Below are 17,432 nucleotides of genomic sequence, written 5' to 3' on the forward strand. Positions count from 1 at the left end.
GTTTGGATGAGCTTTTTTACAATAATTTTATAATATTTCTTTTTTCGCTTTTGCAAATTTATTTTAATGATATGTAGTTAATTTTATTTTTAAGTATTAGTATTGTTCAAATTGAATTGAATTTCGATGCTTCGGTAGTAGGAGAAATTGTGTCCAATTTGTGTTACACAGTTACATTTTTTTTTTGTAATAAATACAAAAATAAACATCTACATACTCCTACCTTTTCCTGAAGGGGTTGGCAGAGATCTCTTCCTACGCTCTCACTTCATCCACTTATATATATTATTGCTGTAATATTTTTTTTTAATTCATATCGTCTTGCTAATCTCGTTCGAGTAGATAATCAGTAATTAGGCCAAGAGAAATGTATATAACTAATGAAAGAATGCCATTGAGTTCGTTACTGGTTGATAATTAATCTTAATTTACTTCCAAGTTTCTCACGCTCGTTTCAAATCAATCACGATTATTTAATTGAGCATTGAAAAGTCTTGTAACCCCATGGCATGGGCCAGAGACATTTATGTTTCTATTAGTTCGATCATTTTTCTTGAACGGCCTTTGAGGTGACTTTGAACTTTAACGGAGCATAGCCTGTACATGATTTCTGAACTCATATAGTGTGGAAAAGTAATGAAATTATTTAACTACCACGCTCAATTTGTTCTTTATGTATATGCAAAAATATCTTCGGCATTTATTGGTAAAAAAATTTAAACCCCTTATAAATATTAATTTAAATTGTTTTTTTTTATCTCATAAATTACTAACGTTTTAACAACAATTTTATTTAAAAAATCTAAATTGAACTTACTTAACTACCTTTATCGGCAAGCCTTTTACTCATTTCCCTTAATAGTGTAACCATTAAATAACAAATGCCTAAAGCATAGTTTGTATTGTTTAATGCGTTATTTGTTCGCACAAAGTACTTAGTGATCTTCACTAGAATGTGGTTTGCACATCTAATCATTTTCACTTAAGTTCAGCGGTTTAACGCGTTATTATGTACTGGTTATAAAATAAACATGCGTTAAACTGAGCTGTGCTTAAGAGATTCCCATTGAATTAGGCAATATAATTTTATGTAAATTTGATGAGAAATAAATACGCAATACACAATGGATTATTAGTTTCTTAATTAAATCATTTCTAACATTTATATAACTAAAATGTCTCTCCTTGGCTACGATTTCCGTATAGTAGTCAAAACTTAAATAAATAATGTATTAAATCCGCTTACATACGTAAAACTCATTTTTAAACAAATGGTCGTTGCTTAATTTAGTTCTGTGTAAATTAATTATATCTATAGATAAGTTTATGTGCATAAATTTTAAATCTGTAGATGAATTATTTAAAAAAACTTTTCGTGGTCTTTCAAATGATACTTATCTGCATTAAATTATTACAGGTGAATTCGATATGCGAGTCAAATCTTGCGCCGCTTCTGATGGCTCCGGGCATATTATACAGCTGTCAGATGAATACGGCTGTGTGCTGCGACCTAAAATGATATCCAGGTAATTTTAATATACTATTTGTTAAACGTAATTTCTATCTAATGAATATTTACAACGTTAAGTTCTCTAGTTAAGAATGCCGAGAAGAATTATCAAGAAATTTAACGGCGTTTTATATTTTAGATAATTTATTATATAATTCAAGCTAAGTTAAGATAAGCTAAAGTGCTGTATTAAAGACAAATAATTTTCTAATTAAAAAAGTTTTATCGTCGTGTGTCTTCTCTAGTGTCTTCCATCACGTTCATAACTAGCTAACCGCCATTCGGTAATCTCCCATATTTTTAGTGGTCCTTCCGTACTAATATAAGAATATTCCTATTATAGATTGGTATCCTAGAAACGTTTGTAGATTATCATATACAATAATAATTAAATATTAATTAATGTCATATTTCAAAATTCCTCCTTCTTTCAGGTTCCTCAAAGCCAAAGCAGTTGATGAACGGGCAACAGTGATCACATATGCCTTCTTCCATGCATTCAAGTTTCCCGATGCACTAAGTGTCCATATACGGTGTAAAGTTGAGATCTGTCGACACGGCTGCTTAGACCACTGTCAGCTGGCGGGCTTAGCACCGGGACCTCATGATGCATTGGATAGAAAAGATGAGAGGTCACAACAGGAACGCAATGACATTGGGTAAGATTCACGTTAACTTTTTTTTAATTAAAAATTATCACCTAGTTGTGAATGTATGACACATTTATAAGACCATCTGAAATTTGGGATTCATAGTATCAGATCCGATCTGTTTGGTCTGCTTTGAAAATTTTGTATTCAGTTTTGACACACATATATGCAGGTGATATGAAATTCCCCGTGTCGTCTAGTAAAAGATAATAATTTAAAAGATTTTTTATAAAGCATGCGTTCGTCTAAATTATAAGATGCATTAGGAATAATGATATTTACAACACAAAAATATACAGTAGTTACAATATTCTTTACTAACAATAATAATAATTTAAAATCATTGATAATCCAAAGAGATAAAAAATGTTCTTTATCAAACATCACATAAGAAAATGCAAAAATGATTTTTATGGGTTTGGTAAATTATAAAACTAATTGAATTCTGCGGTTTTTAAACCCACATAATTTTAGTTAACTGTTCTTGATGACAGTTAATCACAAAGTAAATCTTATTATCGTTAATACTAAATTTATGTTATTTCCAGTGACATATTATCGGAAGACACAGATTTGAGTCTCGCGGAAGACCACCAACGTCTCCCGTTGGAGGAGGCGTTCGGTGACGAAGTGTCAGGTGACGCTGTTCCTGCGCCTGCGCCGTTGCCACAGCGTGCCCCTGCGTCCTTACCACAGCGTGCTCCCGCCCCCGTCATTGAAGAAGATACCGACCATCGGTCTGCTGTTGAGGAGCTGGTTGAGGCGCTCGCTAGGCCCTTCACTGTAAGTACTTATATAGCTAGGCAAGAGATAGCTTAATTTTTATATCTGAGTTACGGGTTATTTTTCTGAAAATTTCAGCAATTTATATTTAAAAAATCTTTAAGCTGATTAGGCATTGTTTCTTGTACATTCAAACTAAACGTAAAAAAACAAGTCATCGTTTTTTAAAAACACAATGTTAATTGTCAGTTAAGCCGCTGTTGCTTACCTTTATAAATGTTACAAACTTAAACAACTTTGTCAACTTACAATAAACTATAAATTATAAAACTAATCCCGTCTATTTTCAATATGTACAATTGTTAACAATAAACAGTTTAAATTTTTTATGTAATGGTTACTCGATATCCTAATTTCTTTCACTATCCTTCACGGGTAAACGCCTCCAGTTTTTTTTCTCTATCCATGGCTTTCTTTCTCCATTCCCTTCCGGCTCTTAATCTGAATTATAAATAAAGCCACTTACATAACAAATGGGTTTTAAGTTTTGTTATTATCGTCTACGTTGGTTATTGTAGTTTCCGTTTCTTTATGTGCTGCAGTTTGGACGGCTTTTGGGTTAGGGTCTTCTCCTGAACATTCAATTTGAATCTGTTCTTAGCCTTCTCCATCCATTTCTCCCCAGAAACCTGAGTCAGCTCATCGCTTTTGTGGTCTTTCCACGTTTCTTTTTCCTTGAGGTCCAGCGGGTGCCTTCGGCGGTCCATCGTTTATCTGTAAAGCTTGAAATATGGCCTGCCCATTTGAACACAAAACATACCAACTATAATAAGTTATTAATTACCAACAAAGTTTCATTTCCCTTGATATCGCATTAATTTTATATTTTTAATATTACAGGACCGTCCCTCCGACTTAACCGAACGTGAACGTTTCCCCCATGGCCCAAGAAACTTCGGCGATATTAAAAACGAAGCCGTAGTTCCAGCACAAAAGCCAGGTCCAGCTGTTGCTGGCCCCAGGTCTTTGAGGAAACGCAGAACAGTCCGTGACGCACGGTCAGCTGACGTTGGTGTCTCTGGGCTTTATGATGTTGTCTCTGAAGCTGACCTGCAATTTGGTCCTACGAGAGAACCCGTTACAGTCTTCAGTGGCAGGATAAGAGAGGAGGTAAGATTCTCTCAAATATTATTTATTTAGAGGTAGGACCGCTAATAAAAAATCAATAATTAAAAAACTTGTCTTATTTTTTTTTCTTTTTATTATTGCTTAATCTTTATATATGTAATTATCCTGTACGTGTGTATGCCACTGCACTCCTCTTAAACGGCTGGACTGATTTGATTTTTTTTTGTACGAGTTTGGGTGGCACCCTGGTTGGTTTAGGTTCACAATTCAGCCCGGTAGATGTCGCTGCAGTTGGTAACCATGTATTTATCTATACATTAAATAAACAGCTGGTATATATAAATGTTCTATGCACGTGTTCATCAATTAACTCCTATATATGTATTGCATTCCATACAATGCGAATGATTCATTTTGTCATAATTAATTACTAAAAGCCAGTCCGCGGGTACTACTTAATGGCGGAATTATTAAGAGCTTTTTCCAAGAAAGTTACGGACAATACATCTATTTAGATTAGATTGTTACAATATCATATAGTAAATTTAATTGATTTATATAAGTTCGCAAACGCATTAAATCTATAAAAAAATATATATATTTGTCTTTTTCAGGTGGTTTATGGAATATGTATGGGTGCAGTTAGTTTCGGAGCCCTCTTCGCTTCAGCGGCAGGCGCAGCCGCTGGTGCTGCACTGGCTGCTGCGGTCCTCTTGCATAAGTTGCGCGCACGCATGGCTGCTCAGACGCCGATGTCTACAGCTCCGGCATCGCACTCCCTCGCTGCCTGGATGGCTTTACGTTTACTAGGAACACCGCACTCACGGGAAGGATGATCATTAGTTAGTGTATAATGAAATTAATTATCCCAAAAATATTGTAAAATTTGTATTTCTGACAAGTGACAGTTGATATTCTCTTTGAATTTTTGAGGTCTTTCAGGCATTAGCGTATCATTGGTCTTATTTATAATTAATGAATTTTGTCAGTAATTGCGCAATCGCAATTTCGTTAAAACGTCTACACACGGCCCTAAAATCAGAGGCGCTGGAGGAGTTCACTGTGTTTTTTGTACACTCACGATGAAAACTTAAAAACTGCATCAAAATAACCGTAATATATTGGAAATCATATATACCTAATAAATATCATAAACTTACATTTGTATCACATTTGTATAACATTTGTAAAAATGAGTTCATAAGTTTTTGTTGTGATACGTCGGAACATAAAATTTTAGACATTGATCACTTTAAGACCTCTCTCTTACTTGACCAAAACTATCGCGTTCAAAAAACGCTACAGAAAAAACTTTTTCGATTGATTTTATTTTACCAGCGCCAATTAATATTCATAAATTGCAATATAAAAGCGTAAATTTCAAAGATTTCAACATTTATATGCAATGGTTTTCGTTTATTCGTCACACTAATCAATATGAAGGATGGAACGGCTATTTAGTAACTTTAAAGCAGTGTTTCTACATAATATAAAAAAATGTTTTATTAACGCTTTATACTTGCAGTTCCTACATCCTTCCTATATATTCCGTGTTAATTAAATTAATGATTTTGTTAGAGAAAGTATACCGAACTACGTATCTGTAGTTCAGGTGACTAGACAAAGACACTTCGCGCCCAGCGTGGCTCGATACCAAAAATGTATCGAAGTGGTCACGTGACCACGTAAAAGTGATTTTCAATCGCATACCACAAATTTATTGCTCATTTTGTTATTGAAATTTGTTCTGCAGTTAGTTGTTTTCACTAAAACGGACTTTTCTATATAATTAGATAGTTTACTAAAGAAGAATCGTTTACTGATGAGCGTTGCTATTTTTAAATTATTACATATTTTGCGAAATATTTGCCTTAAATGACCAACTTTCAACCTATTAAGATATTTAGAAGAATATATATGGAAAATGATGGTTCTATTATGAAAAGTATGGTGCTAACTTGGACATGGTCCTGTTGAATTTATTCGCACGGCATAGGTTTATTTTAAAAACGTTAATAAATAAATATTTATTATATTAAACATCGTATTCGTTTTTAAAATATTCCTGTAAATTGTTATTTTCAGTGATGTATCTACGATTCATGGATAAATTATTGAAAATGCTTTTTTATAAGTTTGTACAGTTTATAATCGGTATATTTTAAACTTTTAGCGGTAAGGATGTTGAGTCATGCCATTAGTATAAGATTTTCTTTATGCTCAATAAATATAACGATACTTTCAAAGTATTTTTAAGATTATGAGGTTAAAACATAACGTATATAATGAAACCCTCAAAGCTCCGTTAACATTGATTAAGAATGCCGGACACATGACGTGGCAGACTAGAAGGCAAATTAATTTTTGTATGTACGTAACATTGTCCTATTGACGCCCATACGCGAGCGGTATCCTACTTTGAATTTCTCAAAGTATTAACTATATAGTGATCGAACCGTTTCCGTCAAATTAAAAAAAATACGTACGCGTTAAGCGCACAGATATTCGAGAACTACATTTCATTCGTTTAGAACAGTAGTAATTTTATCTGTGTAGTGTATAGCTGTCAGCCGAACGTAATAGGACGAGTCTTTTGTTCGGTGAGACCAGCTATTTCCGATTGTGGAGGTCCATGTTTGGACTTCTAAATGTAAACATGCCTGGCGCAAGTGTCTGGCACGATCAGTGTTTGGCGATATATACCTTAGACATGTTATTTAACGTGTCAAAAAGGTTCTGATATGAAACGATAAAACACAAATACTTTGAATGGTTATTTGAAATTGAAACTTGTCTACACCCCCGCATTAAATATCTAATACACCACACAATCGGTTCGTAGACATTACGATTGGTTATATAGAAATCGCGTTCAGTCAAACGCACAATATGACCATCATATAAATTATTTATATATAATAATTATATTTAATGTATGACTTAGAAAAACTTTTGTAAAATTAAAACATTTTCTTATTTTTAGTTTAATTAAGACAATTGTTGAAACACCAATGAATACAATAATATTAATTTAATAATTAGTTATACGATTGCATTTATTCTGCATTTATTCTTGTCCTATCTTGCTCAATATTATCTATAGATTTACTCTTATTAAAAAGTAAATTAGTTTTATTTCACTTTAAAGCACTATTGTGTTAAATTGGTAAAATAGTGTAATAAGACTGATTTAGTTTTTGTGAATAAAGGTTAATTAGGGTTTTATAAGGGTGTCTTTCCAACGAATACTTTGGCTTTTTAAAGCTAATTTTATATCAACTCGTATTCGAGTATTTGTTTAACGTAACAAATTGCTTTACATATATTGTTTTAAATAGTTCCCACTCATAGTATTTTGATATTAGTCTATTAACACTGTTATCAATTTGAAATTATTGTTAGTGTGTATTATATTTTTCCATTTTGGATTTAATTAATTTTTCTTATGAAACACTCTGTATGTATTAATAAGATATAAATAATGAAACGTGCAATTTTATTTTATTGATTGGGATTTTGTCTGTACCTTCAAATCTTTGTAAAGTTTCGTGAAAGCCACTTGTTATTTTTAATGAAATAAATTATTTTTAAAATATTACACTTTTATTTATTTCCTTACCTCTTACCTCACTAGGGATCATTCTGTATCTTTCAATTTAATAGGCAAGTAGAAGATCCGCCCCTGATTGAGCCTGACACACGCTGCGAGCGTCAACGTGTTGGGTCTAACGCAAGCCGGTTGCTTCAACGTTCGAGCAAATCGTGGTACCTAGCTGGGAATCGAACCTACGACCTCAGGGATGAGAGTCACACGCTGAAGCCACTAGGCCGACACTGCTCTCATATTTTTATTTATATCTTATTTAATTAAAGAAAACCATTTTTCATACTAACCAAACATCCAACTTAGCTGTTAGTTGCCAGCAACAATGATTTTCAGTGGTAATAATTGGTTGCCTGGAAGAGATCGCTCGAAAGCGATAAGGCCGCCATAATTGTATTATATTTCAGTATGCAACGAATTGTTAATAAATAAATAAATTTTGAATAAAAATACGATCTAAGTGTTAATAATTATAAAAAAACTGGCAGTCACGTTTTTACTCATGGAAAATGTATACGAGTTGTGTATCACATTCTAAGAAGCCAATATCATTTAAACTTAGATAAACAGATACAATGCTTTATCAAATAGGTATTCTACACTAAAACAAGTGGCAGTGACGCTGCGATATCGTCTAAGTTTACGCTTTGTTGATTCTGTGTTAAGATTGACGTATACTATCTCGCCGCAAATCTAGTTCTATTTATTTTATTACAACACTTAGTTCGGATGACGATTGAAACCATTGATACAATGACAGCATCACGTTACTAAATAATTAAAGCATTTGCTAATAAAGATCATATTGTTTATATTTAGGGTATAATTCATTAGTATTTTTTAACATTTCCGTTATACGAAAATAAAATGATAGTCTTTTGTGAATATATTTTAATGCTACATTTTGTTCTTGACATTGTACATTCACTGATAAACATCTAAAATTTCAATAAAACATGATCACATACAATTAAATATACACTCGGGAGTATTGTGAAAAGTAAGAAGAGGTAATCAGGTGGTTCAAACAGTTTAAATATAATTATGACTACGTCGCAATGACTATGTATTTTACTTTTGGCCTGCAATTTTTTGACGTTCATAAATCACAAATACATTTCATACAAAATTAGATTCTTACAAAGAAAATTATTTGAAAATGTAAATTCTTATGCATTTCGTAACATGATCAAATCATATACCTTATTCAATTTATGTCTCTTATTATCCCAGAAGTTTACATATTTTATTTGTTGTAATTAGTTACTTATGTGTATAAGTACCCAACAGTTATTAGTAGAATACACAAGCCATTGCTGCATCAAATCCTTAACTAAAATAAATATTATTAATACTAATGACAAGTTAATTTAAACAACTATACTAGCGGTTTAACGTTAACTATCTTTAAAACATTTTCCGTTGCCCCTTCATCAAAGTTATTCAACAAGAGGCAACAGAAGATTGTACTTATTTAATTTAAATGCTTTTTAACATACAGATGCGGACCTAAATAAGGTAATCTCTTAATAAATATTTACAGAATGTAGGATCTCATTAATAAAATATCATAAACTACGTGAATACATATGTATGGCGCAATAAACAAAACTGAAGATGGTTGGACCAATTTGAGTTTTTTTTTTAATTTAGTGCATGAGCTCTGAGGAAATTTATTATGGAGAGAAACTCGTATTTTTCATAAGGTAAGTAAAAAAATCTATTGAGGCATAACGAAGTGCACGGGCGCAGCTAGTTTATAATATTATTTGGACAAACAACATTAATTTTTCGTACCTACTGTCGATATGTTTTATAGATGGGTTTCAAAGAATTCGTTTCGTTTTAAGCTAAACTAGCAATACAGTTCAATCCTCATATAAATTATGAGTCATTGCGTATTTTAGTATCAACGTATAAACATTCCCCTTTCATTGCAATAAAGGTATAGCTCCATATTATTTATGTCCGCATCTGGTCCGTACGATTAAAATAAACGAATAAATAATGGCCAACAAAATGATAAATAATCTAAATATACAAAAATGCATGCTAGTAACTATTTTATAGAATTATCTATTTTTAAAAGTACATAATAGAAGTTTCTTCTGCGTATAATCTTAGGTATAACTTTGTCTTCGTTAACCAGTTACCCTAAACATTGTAAAGCCTGTTTTATTGTCTAATACTTTGAATGTGGTCGCCCAAAATTAAATTCGTTTTAGTACAAAATATCAAACATAGCTTATTTTTTAACCAATTGAGCACTCGTACTTAACGTACATAATTTGTAAACGTTTCCAATTATCATTGAACTATATACTTCAGTCTCATCACACTAATATTTACATATTAAGTAAAATGCTATGTTACGAGTAAAATCGACTCTTTGAAATGACATGACATGGCCCTGTAGGCGGATGCGGTCGTGTTATCGTTGCGATTGGAGCAGTCTTCTTTTTCAATTTACTGATCGGCCGTAACTTAAAGAAAAGAACTGCTGATACAGCACATGAGCTTATCAGTGTTACTAGGAGAGCACCAAGAGTCGCAGCAAAGCCAGGCGTAGTCATACAAACAAGTCCGGGTGTCGGTACCACACGTGGAGCGGAGTTTTCATCTGAAGAGTCCATGTTTAGGTCACCAGCTGAGACAACTCGAATGACTCTATTAACGCCGACTTCCTTTTCTGGTGATGTTGATCGTTGTCTCCTGACCCTTCTTTCGTCTCGCCTAACTTCCACTCCTACTGGGTATGAATCAATCTGAGGTGGGCCATATTCAGCATGTGGGGCAATAACGTTGGAACTTTCAGAGCACTGCTCGGGACATCTATATCTGCAGATTTGTATCGTACATTGGAAGTGAACTTCCATTGAGTCAGGGAACTTAAATGCTTGGAAGTGAGCATATGACAATACTGATGCACTAGCTCCGAAGTTCTTTATTTTTGTAAACCGCGACATTAGCTTAGGCCTTGTAACGCAACCACGTCTATCAACGAGTTGAATTGGAGCACGCTGACCGTCATGAGCTACACAATCCCGTACTAACATATCGAACTTCGCATCATCGTCCTTAATAGCCAACACCATAGTCATGGTCTGTCCTATTTTTACTAAACCTGATACCTCAGAAGCCCATGGTCCTTTGCCTACTTGAATTTGCATCCAGCAACCAACGTTATCACCAGCAAAGTCAGCTCGTACAACATCTAGCATATCTACTGGGAATGGTCGGAATGTGACCGCCTTTTCATACTGATCATGCCATGTACAACGCAACTTACGCGCTTGATCCCATACTTCCTGTACTTGTGGGTCGTATTGTATTACAATTACGTTTTCAAAGTAGGTACCAGCGGCAGCTACATCGCCTCTGTATCTAGGGTCACCACTACCTGCTGTGCCACAAGCATGTGCTCCGATCTCAAATGAGGCTGAAGTTCTTCCTAGATTAGGTGGAAGATGAACACATTGGTGGTTCGAGTAGTGACCTTTGGAAAATACTATACCAAAGAAGGGTTTGTCAAAGCTGAGAAACACACGCATAGCATTTTTTTCGCATTTTACATCTAGCGAAACAATTTTAGGCATGTCTGGTGCTGGTGCAGGCCAGACATCTCCTGTTGTGCTAAAAACTTTGTCACTCGCTGACGTCTGAGCGTCTGCTGGAGGTGCCGGAGGTGGTGGAGGTCCACGGAAACCTGTTCCAATTTCATTTTTGTGGTGATTTACAGGAGGTCCGAGAGCAAACGGCTTGGAGTGAATCGGATGATGGTTAGTAATTCTTGGCATACCTGAAAGTTGAATAATTACCATTAAATATATTTTCTTCTGGAATTGCCCAAGGTCACGAATTTTAATTTCAGAAACATCTAGTTTTATACCTATTGCATGATGCGGCTGATGATGAGCTGGATTCTGCCTCCTGTTATGTTGTGGTGGTACAGGTGGTGGCGGTCCATTGTATGCATGACTTGGAGTATCCCTTTCTGAGGACTCCATAGCCAACTGGTCACTCGAGGGCTCCGCCGCACTGTTTGCATCGGGACTTGGATTACCTCCCCCAGCATTCTCGTTCGATGATTGGTCACCGAATGTGCCACTCTGAAATGACAACAATTTTATAACTACCTTTGTCCTATAGAATGTAATTACAATTTCGAAGAACTGTTTAAATAAAATAAAAGTTAAAGACGAAAATTGTTTCGTTTTTGTTTCCTCGCTTTCACTAGTACGCGTGGGCAATATTTTAAGTGTTATTTAATTCGACACACTGACCGTTTTAACACTCCCGGATAACTTGGTCGGAAGTTATGCGACAACACCCAAGACTGGGTCGCTCGAGCGAAATCTGGCTAGATAACGCATTCAAAATTTCATGGGACAAAAATAGAATCATGTGAAAGTTGCCCATTACTCTGTTTTACATTCGATTTAATCATCATTCCACTGACCGCTCTGCTTGTTATATATAACAGGTTTCGAGCAACGAGTTTACACTTAATCAATAATTATTTACTTTTTGTTTTACGCCGAATAGTTTTTCGAAGTTATTTTGGCTGTTAAAATTGTCGTTTTATTTCCAATATCTGATTTGTTATGGGCGTTGAATTTCTACCGGCCGATATAAATTCATCGATGGATACCTTCATACCTCTCATTTATTTAGCCTCGAGGCACAAAATTAGAAAGTATTGGTATGGTCAGAGTGTATGTACGTAGAGGTTGTTTTATTTCTCCAATAGAGATTTATGAGTGGGCTTATAAAGGTTCCTCCTCCGTGTCGACTGTCAGGTATAGCAATTAGTTGAGATTGGAATCCGAATGGATCATAATCTTGAGAATTGAATCTTACAATCACTTACACGCATCGTGTTACACAATAAAAGAGAAAGTTATAAATTGCGTTTAAGGTAATTACAATGTTACAAGTTTAATAGACAGAGATATTGAATAAAGAATAAACGACAGATTTCTTCATGATTTTACAATAGTAACATATTAACAACAGCGTGCTTATATCAAATTAATTTGAAATATTTTTAGACTAATTTAGAATTCATTAATAATCTGCGACAAAATATGTAATTAAAATTATATAGAGAATTTTTTACATAACTACAACTATATATATAATAACTATTTATATAAAAAACGTCTTAAAACATAAGTGGTTAAAAACATTGGCGTACATCACACCTTGAAAGACAGCAATAATAGAGAACGAAACGAATACACAACGTAGTAATAAAAGCAAGAACTGAACAGTACTCTGATAGTAAAGATGCATAGTGATGTCTTAATAAGTTGAAACTGCGTACGCGCAAGATCCGTCTACACTACGTGCTAAGGAGTGGCCGGCAAGTGGCAACTCAAGTGCAGTGTGTCAGCGTGCGGTCGTTGCTCCTACCGGACTAATTTTACTTTCATTATGTATCATTGCACGACTAAACGTCACTCTCTATGTTTGTGGTGATTTCCTCTTTGTATATTGTTCTGTAGTTTGGGGGCTTTTTATGAAATGAAATACAAATTTTATGCAACATACTTTCCGTAGTTTCGTAGTTTCAAACGTATTGTAACGCGAACATTTGTTTACAGATATCAAAAGAAAAATTTAATCCCCAAATCTATATTTAATATTAGTAAGCATGATAGCTGTATTTTGTAATAATAAAATGAATTTCTGAATAATTCAGTCAACCAAATAAAGCCAGTAAATTTGAAATTATATATGATTGATGAATCAATAAAGATTAATAGACGAATCACTATGCCAGGAAAACATTTAGGAGCTTAACCTAAACGCCATTTAAAACTAAAGCTTATTATAAAAACAGGGTGAGGCGAGTAGTGGGACAATGCCTAGAATGACGAGCAGGATTTCAAGTTCAATGTGTGTCGTCGCTGTAGGTCGAGCTGCGACCGACCGCCGGGAAAGCTGACTTTTACTCATAAGGCGACTCTCAGCTATTGTCATAAATTTATGCTAGCCTTCGGCTGAATCTTTGAAGTATTTCCTATGATTAGTAGTTTTAAGGAATACGTATGCGTAACATTCCGTAATGGTTGACCAAAAAGATCAAGAAACTAATGTAGCCAGAGGTAAAGGCTCTTTATTCGATCATTTTTATAGGCAAGTGATCATACTTCTTCGTACATGCCATCGAATTGTAGGTGGGTAGGACTAAGAGATGTTGGTTTTGTCACGATGTTTTGCTTCAGCAGTTTACGCGCATATATATATATATAGTCCAAGCGATCCGACAAAATAAGCCTTAATCCGAACACTTAATAAGTTAACAAAAATATTACCTTCATCATAAAATAATTGTTTTATAAGATTCCATTTTAATTATTGTTGATACTAATTTCTTTTTCTCGGGTATGCAAACTGTATGTGCAATTCTGTTACACCGATGCCATGTACGTAAAAGCTCACCAAGTAAAAAGACCGCAGACGGAACTGCACACGTCCGTCGGTGGCAGTAGGTCGGAGTTACCATATTTGGTGCTTCTACCCGCTGACCGTCTTAGATTCGATCTCATTTTATTTCCTATGGAAGACACGCCCCTATCGGTTGTTATTGTTTTTATAGCGCATTAACAGAATCTGCAACATTGCTTGCATAGAATAGGACCGAAGACTATATTTTTTTAGTTTTATCTAGAAGACGGCATTGATAATAATTAATTTGCGCGAGTACAACACATTATATAAAAACACTTTTAGAAGTCGTTATTTAAGTATATTATTGTAAAAACGTCATGCTTTATTAATTTATTCTAATGGTGCGCCTCGTGAGAAAGTAAAAATCACATGCTGTGGAAGACCACACAAACAATGGGTCAATGATTTATAGTAAATGCGTATTTTTCTAAGTTAAACGTGAATTACTACGAGCGAAGAAAGCCGCCTACAATTTTAGATTTAATTAATATACCTGCTTATAGGGTAAATCATTTGAAATAGACATATATAGGGACAGTTAAATACAATCTTTAATCATTTATCGGCGTTTCTGTTTTGAGCAAGTATAAGAACATGCTTCTCTAGATTTATCGCATAAATGAAATTGCCATATCTCCCTAATAGCTAATTTCCTATAGAAGTTAAAAGCGCATCCAATAAATCAATGTTAATTAGATGGTATAATTCAACGAAGTGCGCCGGCGCACAGTGATCACCCATTTATGGGCTATACGTAGACTTTCAACTAACTGCTTTGTGGTACTCACAAAGAGAATTAATGACGATTTAATTTCTTTGAATGGCGCCAGTCTAGTACTGTCGATATTATTATACAAAATGGTTCAGGTGTAAATGTGGTGAAGACTTGATATGAAGGTGATTCGTCAGTCGGTTATTGTCCTTTTAAGAAGTATTTAAACGTTACCTTCATAACCAAGTGAATGCTGAGGAAATCTAACTTCTTGATACAACTGTATAAGACGCCTAAATATAACAAAACTAACTGAGTTATTGAACTAGTGTGTAGCGAACATAAGTGCAAGTACGGTATCTGGGACACACGAATATACTGTCAAAACATTATAGAACATTAAGACTGTTAATGAGCACTACCTTAGTTTAAGATATTCACTAGTATTGTAGAAAATTAAGTCAACATAATATTACAACTTAGCTATAATTACTCTATAAGCTAGATTGTAATTCATGTATATTCGCACTCTATTTTGGGATGATTATTTGTGATATATATCTATCTTTGCAAGTCAAGCGTGGACCATTTTTTAGCGATAGGGCCGGGCCACACGCTACCTAATAACTTATGTAATCTGCTTTTTTTACATGTATGTATTTGTATGAGGTAACTTAGTTTAAATAAATAGTTAAATAAAGTTTAAATCTAACACAAATTTCATTTCAATAAGGAATAAAATATTAAAGAAGCTTTTATCTTTATTCTATCAAATGTGTTCAGACTTAAAATATGATAAAAGTACTAAGAAACTCCCTAATTATATCTAAACCGTCAAAAAAAGCTGAAAATTATAAACTTAATGTTCAATTAATTAACTATATATATGAACACTTCAATATTAGAAGTAAATACTTTCATACAATTCAAGTTAATTAAAAATAATCTAACAGCATTAAGCTTGGTAAATATTAACAGCAAGCGTTTACTGTCAAGGGCCGAAAAAGCTATTATACCCCTTGTGTAAAGACACTTAACCCCATTTTGCTTCATTCCATATCATTATACTCAAAATACACTTGTTACGGAGTTTATATGATCCTGTATTATACAGATAAACCTTCGGCAAGTATTATCCAACCCATATGAACATTATGTTATATTTGTGCTTGAAACAGTAGCTCATAATTACTTATTTCATGACCATTTGTCAATCTAAAAGGCAAGTAGGTGATAAGCCTCCTGTACCTGACACGCTGTCGACTTTTTGAGTCTAGGTCAAGTCCGTTTCATCACGATGTTTTCCTTCACCGATCGAGCGAATGTTAAATGCGCACATAGAGAGAAAGTTTATTGGTGCACAGCCGGGGATCGAACCAACGAACTTAGAGATGAGAGTCGCACTGAAGCCCCTAGGCCAACACGTTCTTAAAATTAGAGAGTAAAAAAATCTCACCATTTGTAATAGGATAAGTAGGAAAGCCGACGCGCCGCGCCTCAACCGCATCGTGGATCTGCAAACAAACAAACATACGTAAATTTTACATAGAAAGTTCAAATGTTTGACTTTAACTGGGGAAAGTTCTACACGCGCTGAATTTGTAATATATACTTATACGTGTACTTAAAGATGCACATTCTCTCATTTAGACATTTACATAGCCTTTTTACGATATAAAAATAAGGTTTACTAAGAATTAAAAAAAATACTTTGAGACTTTACACATGTCCGAAATTAACTTAATGGTTTTGATAAATAAATTAAAACCCTAACCAAGTGATTTGTTACTTGAATAAATTTTTGTAATTTAATTATATAAGGAAATTACAGTACTGCTTCCTTTGTCTTTTCAGTTACTGAAACAAATCTATAGTATTTCTGTTTCATGTCAAAAGGATAAAATGTTAGAAAATTCAAAAGCAATATTATACAAAAAATTTACATGTATATATATAAATATATATATATATATATATATATATCTAGTAGATATAGTATTGTAAAATGAAAATTATGCCATCAGTTTCTCCGGTTTCACCTACATTCAAACAAAAGTGTAAGGTTGTTTCCCGCCCTAGAGCAGACGGTACCCACGACTAGAATAAATACAATTGTAACTGGTGCCTTACTTCTGAAATAACGGTTGATTGTGAATGTAGTGCGAATTAATTATTGAGCTAGGTTTTACTTTTTATGCGCATCGCTTGCGCATTGTCTTCCAAATGGCTATTCATCAAAATGTGTGCTCATTGGTAGCAGAATTATCTGAGTAAACTGCACTAATATGTATAATTACTAAATAGATAAATACGTTACACCATGAGCCCCGAGAACGTTCAGTGTTTTATTTTTTCGTTTCATAACACACCTTTGTACAACACAAATCTCTATCGAAAGCTGAAAAAAATTAATATATACATCTCGAAATCGCGGCTGAAAATCCAACGCAAATATTATGTAATGAGTATGCTCCTTCCATCAATTTAAAAAATGTAATGCACATTAATGTTTAAAAACTTAACATATGATTAACCAACAAGACATTCGTCTACTGAAGAATCAACGTCATCGTTATCATAAGGGAAATGAAAGGGCGGTTTTCGCTTCGAAAATCGATCACCATTAAGGCTATTTTACATGTGTCGGAC

General features: G+C 33.9%; 2 protein-coding genes across 2 annotated transcripts in view; one reads left to right on the forward strand and one right to left on the reverse strand.

Annotated features, from left to right (window-relative positions):
* LOC123712479 overlaps window positions 1-6,945 on the forward strand; it is a 69,710-nt gene extending 62,765 nt beyond the window's left edge. The window contains exons 8-12 of the mRNA XM_045665587.1: window positions 1,418-1,526; window positions 1,945-2,169; window positions 2,709-2,943; window positions 3,784-4,053; window positions 4,626-6,945. Coding sequence (XP_045521543.1) covers window positions 1,418-1,526; window positions 1,945-2,169; window positions 2,709-2,943; window positions 3,784-4,053; window positions 4,626-4,847 — 1,061 coding nt within the window. The 3' untranslated portion in view covers window positions 4,848-6,945. The remainder of the gene's footprint in view (window positions 1-1,417; window positions 1,527-1,944; window positions 2,170-2,708; window positions 2,944-3,783; window positions 4,054-4,625) is intronic.
* Window positions 6,946-9,791: 2,846 nt separating this feature from the next.
* LOC123712075 lies at window positions 9,792-16,290 on the reverse strand. The gene is made up of 3 exons (XM_045665015.1): window positions 16,240-16,290; window positions 11,505-11,724; window positions 9,792-11,414 (listed from the first exon to the last, which is right to left on the reverse strand). Exons 1-3 carry the CDS (start codon window positions 16,288-16,290, stop codon window positions 9,985-9,987), a joined length of 1,701 nt encoding a protein of 566 aa, XP_045520971.1. The 3' UTR covers window positions 9,792-9,984.
* Window positions 16,291-17,432: the final 1,142 nt, after the last annotated feature.

Source organism: Pieris brassicae, chromosome 7 (assembly GCF_905147105.1).
Source record: "Pieris brassicae chromosome 7, ilPieBrab1.1, whole genome shotgun sequence".
Lineage (NCBI taxonomy): Eukaryota > Metazoa > Arthropoda > Insecta > Lepidoptera > Pieridae > Pieris > Pieris brassicae.

What these genes read in the sequence shown, in the direction of transcription:
- LOC123712075 (XM_045665015.1), bottom strand. Translation starts at nt 16,290, where the DNA reads ATGCGGTTGAGGCGCGGCGCGTCGGCTTTCCTACTTATCCTATTACAA. An exon ending in TACTTATCCTATTACAAATG is followed by an intron (nt 11,725 to 16,239) that starts GTGAGATTTTTT and finishes TTGTCATTTCAG; the next exon opens with AGTGGCACATTCGGTGACCA. An exon ending in TCAGCCGCATCATGCAATAG is followed by an intron (nt 11,415 to 11,504) that starts GTATAAAACTAG and finishes TTCAACTTTCAG; the next exon opens with GTATGCCAAGAATTACTAAC.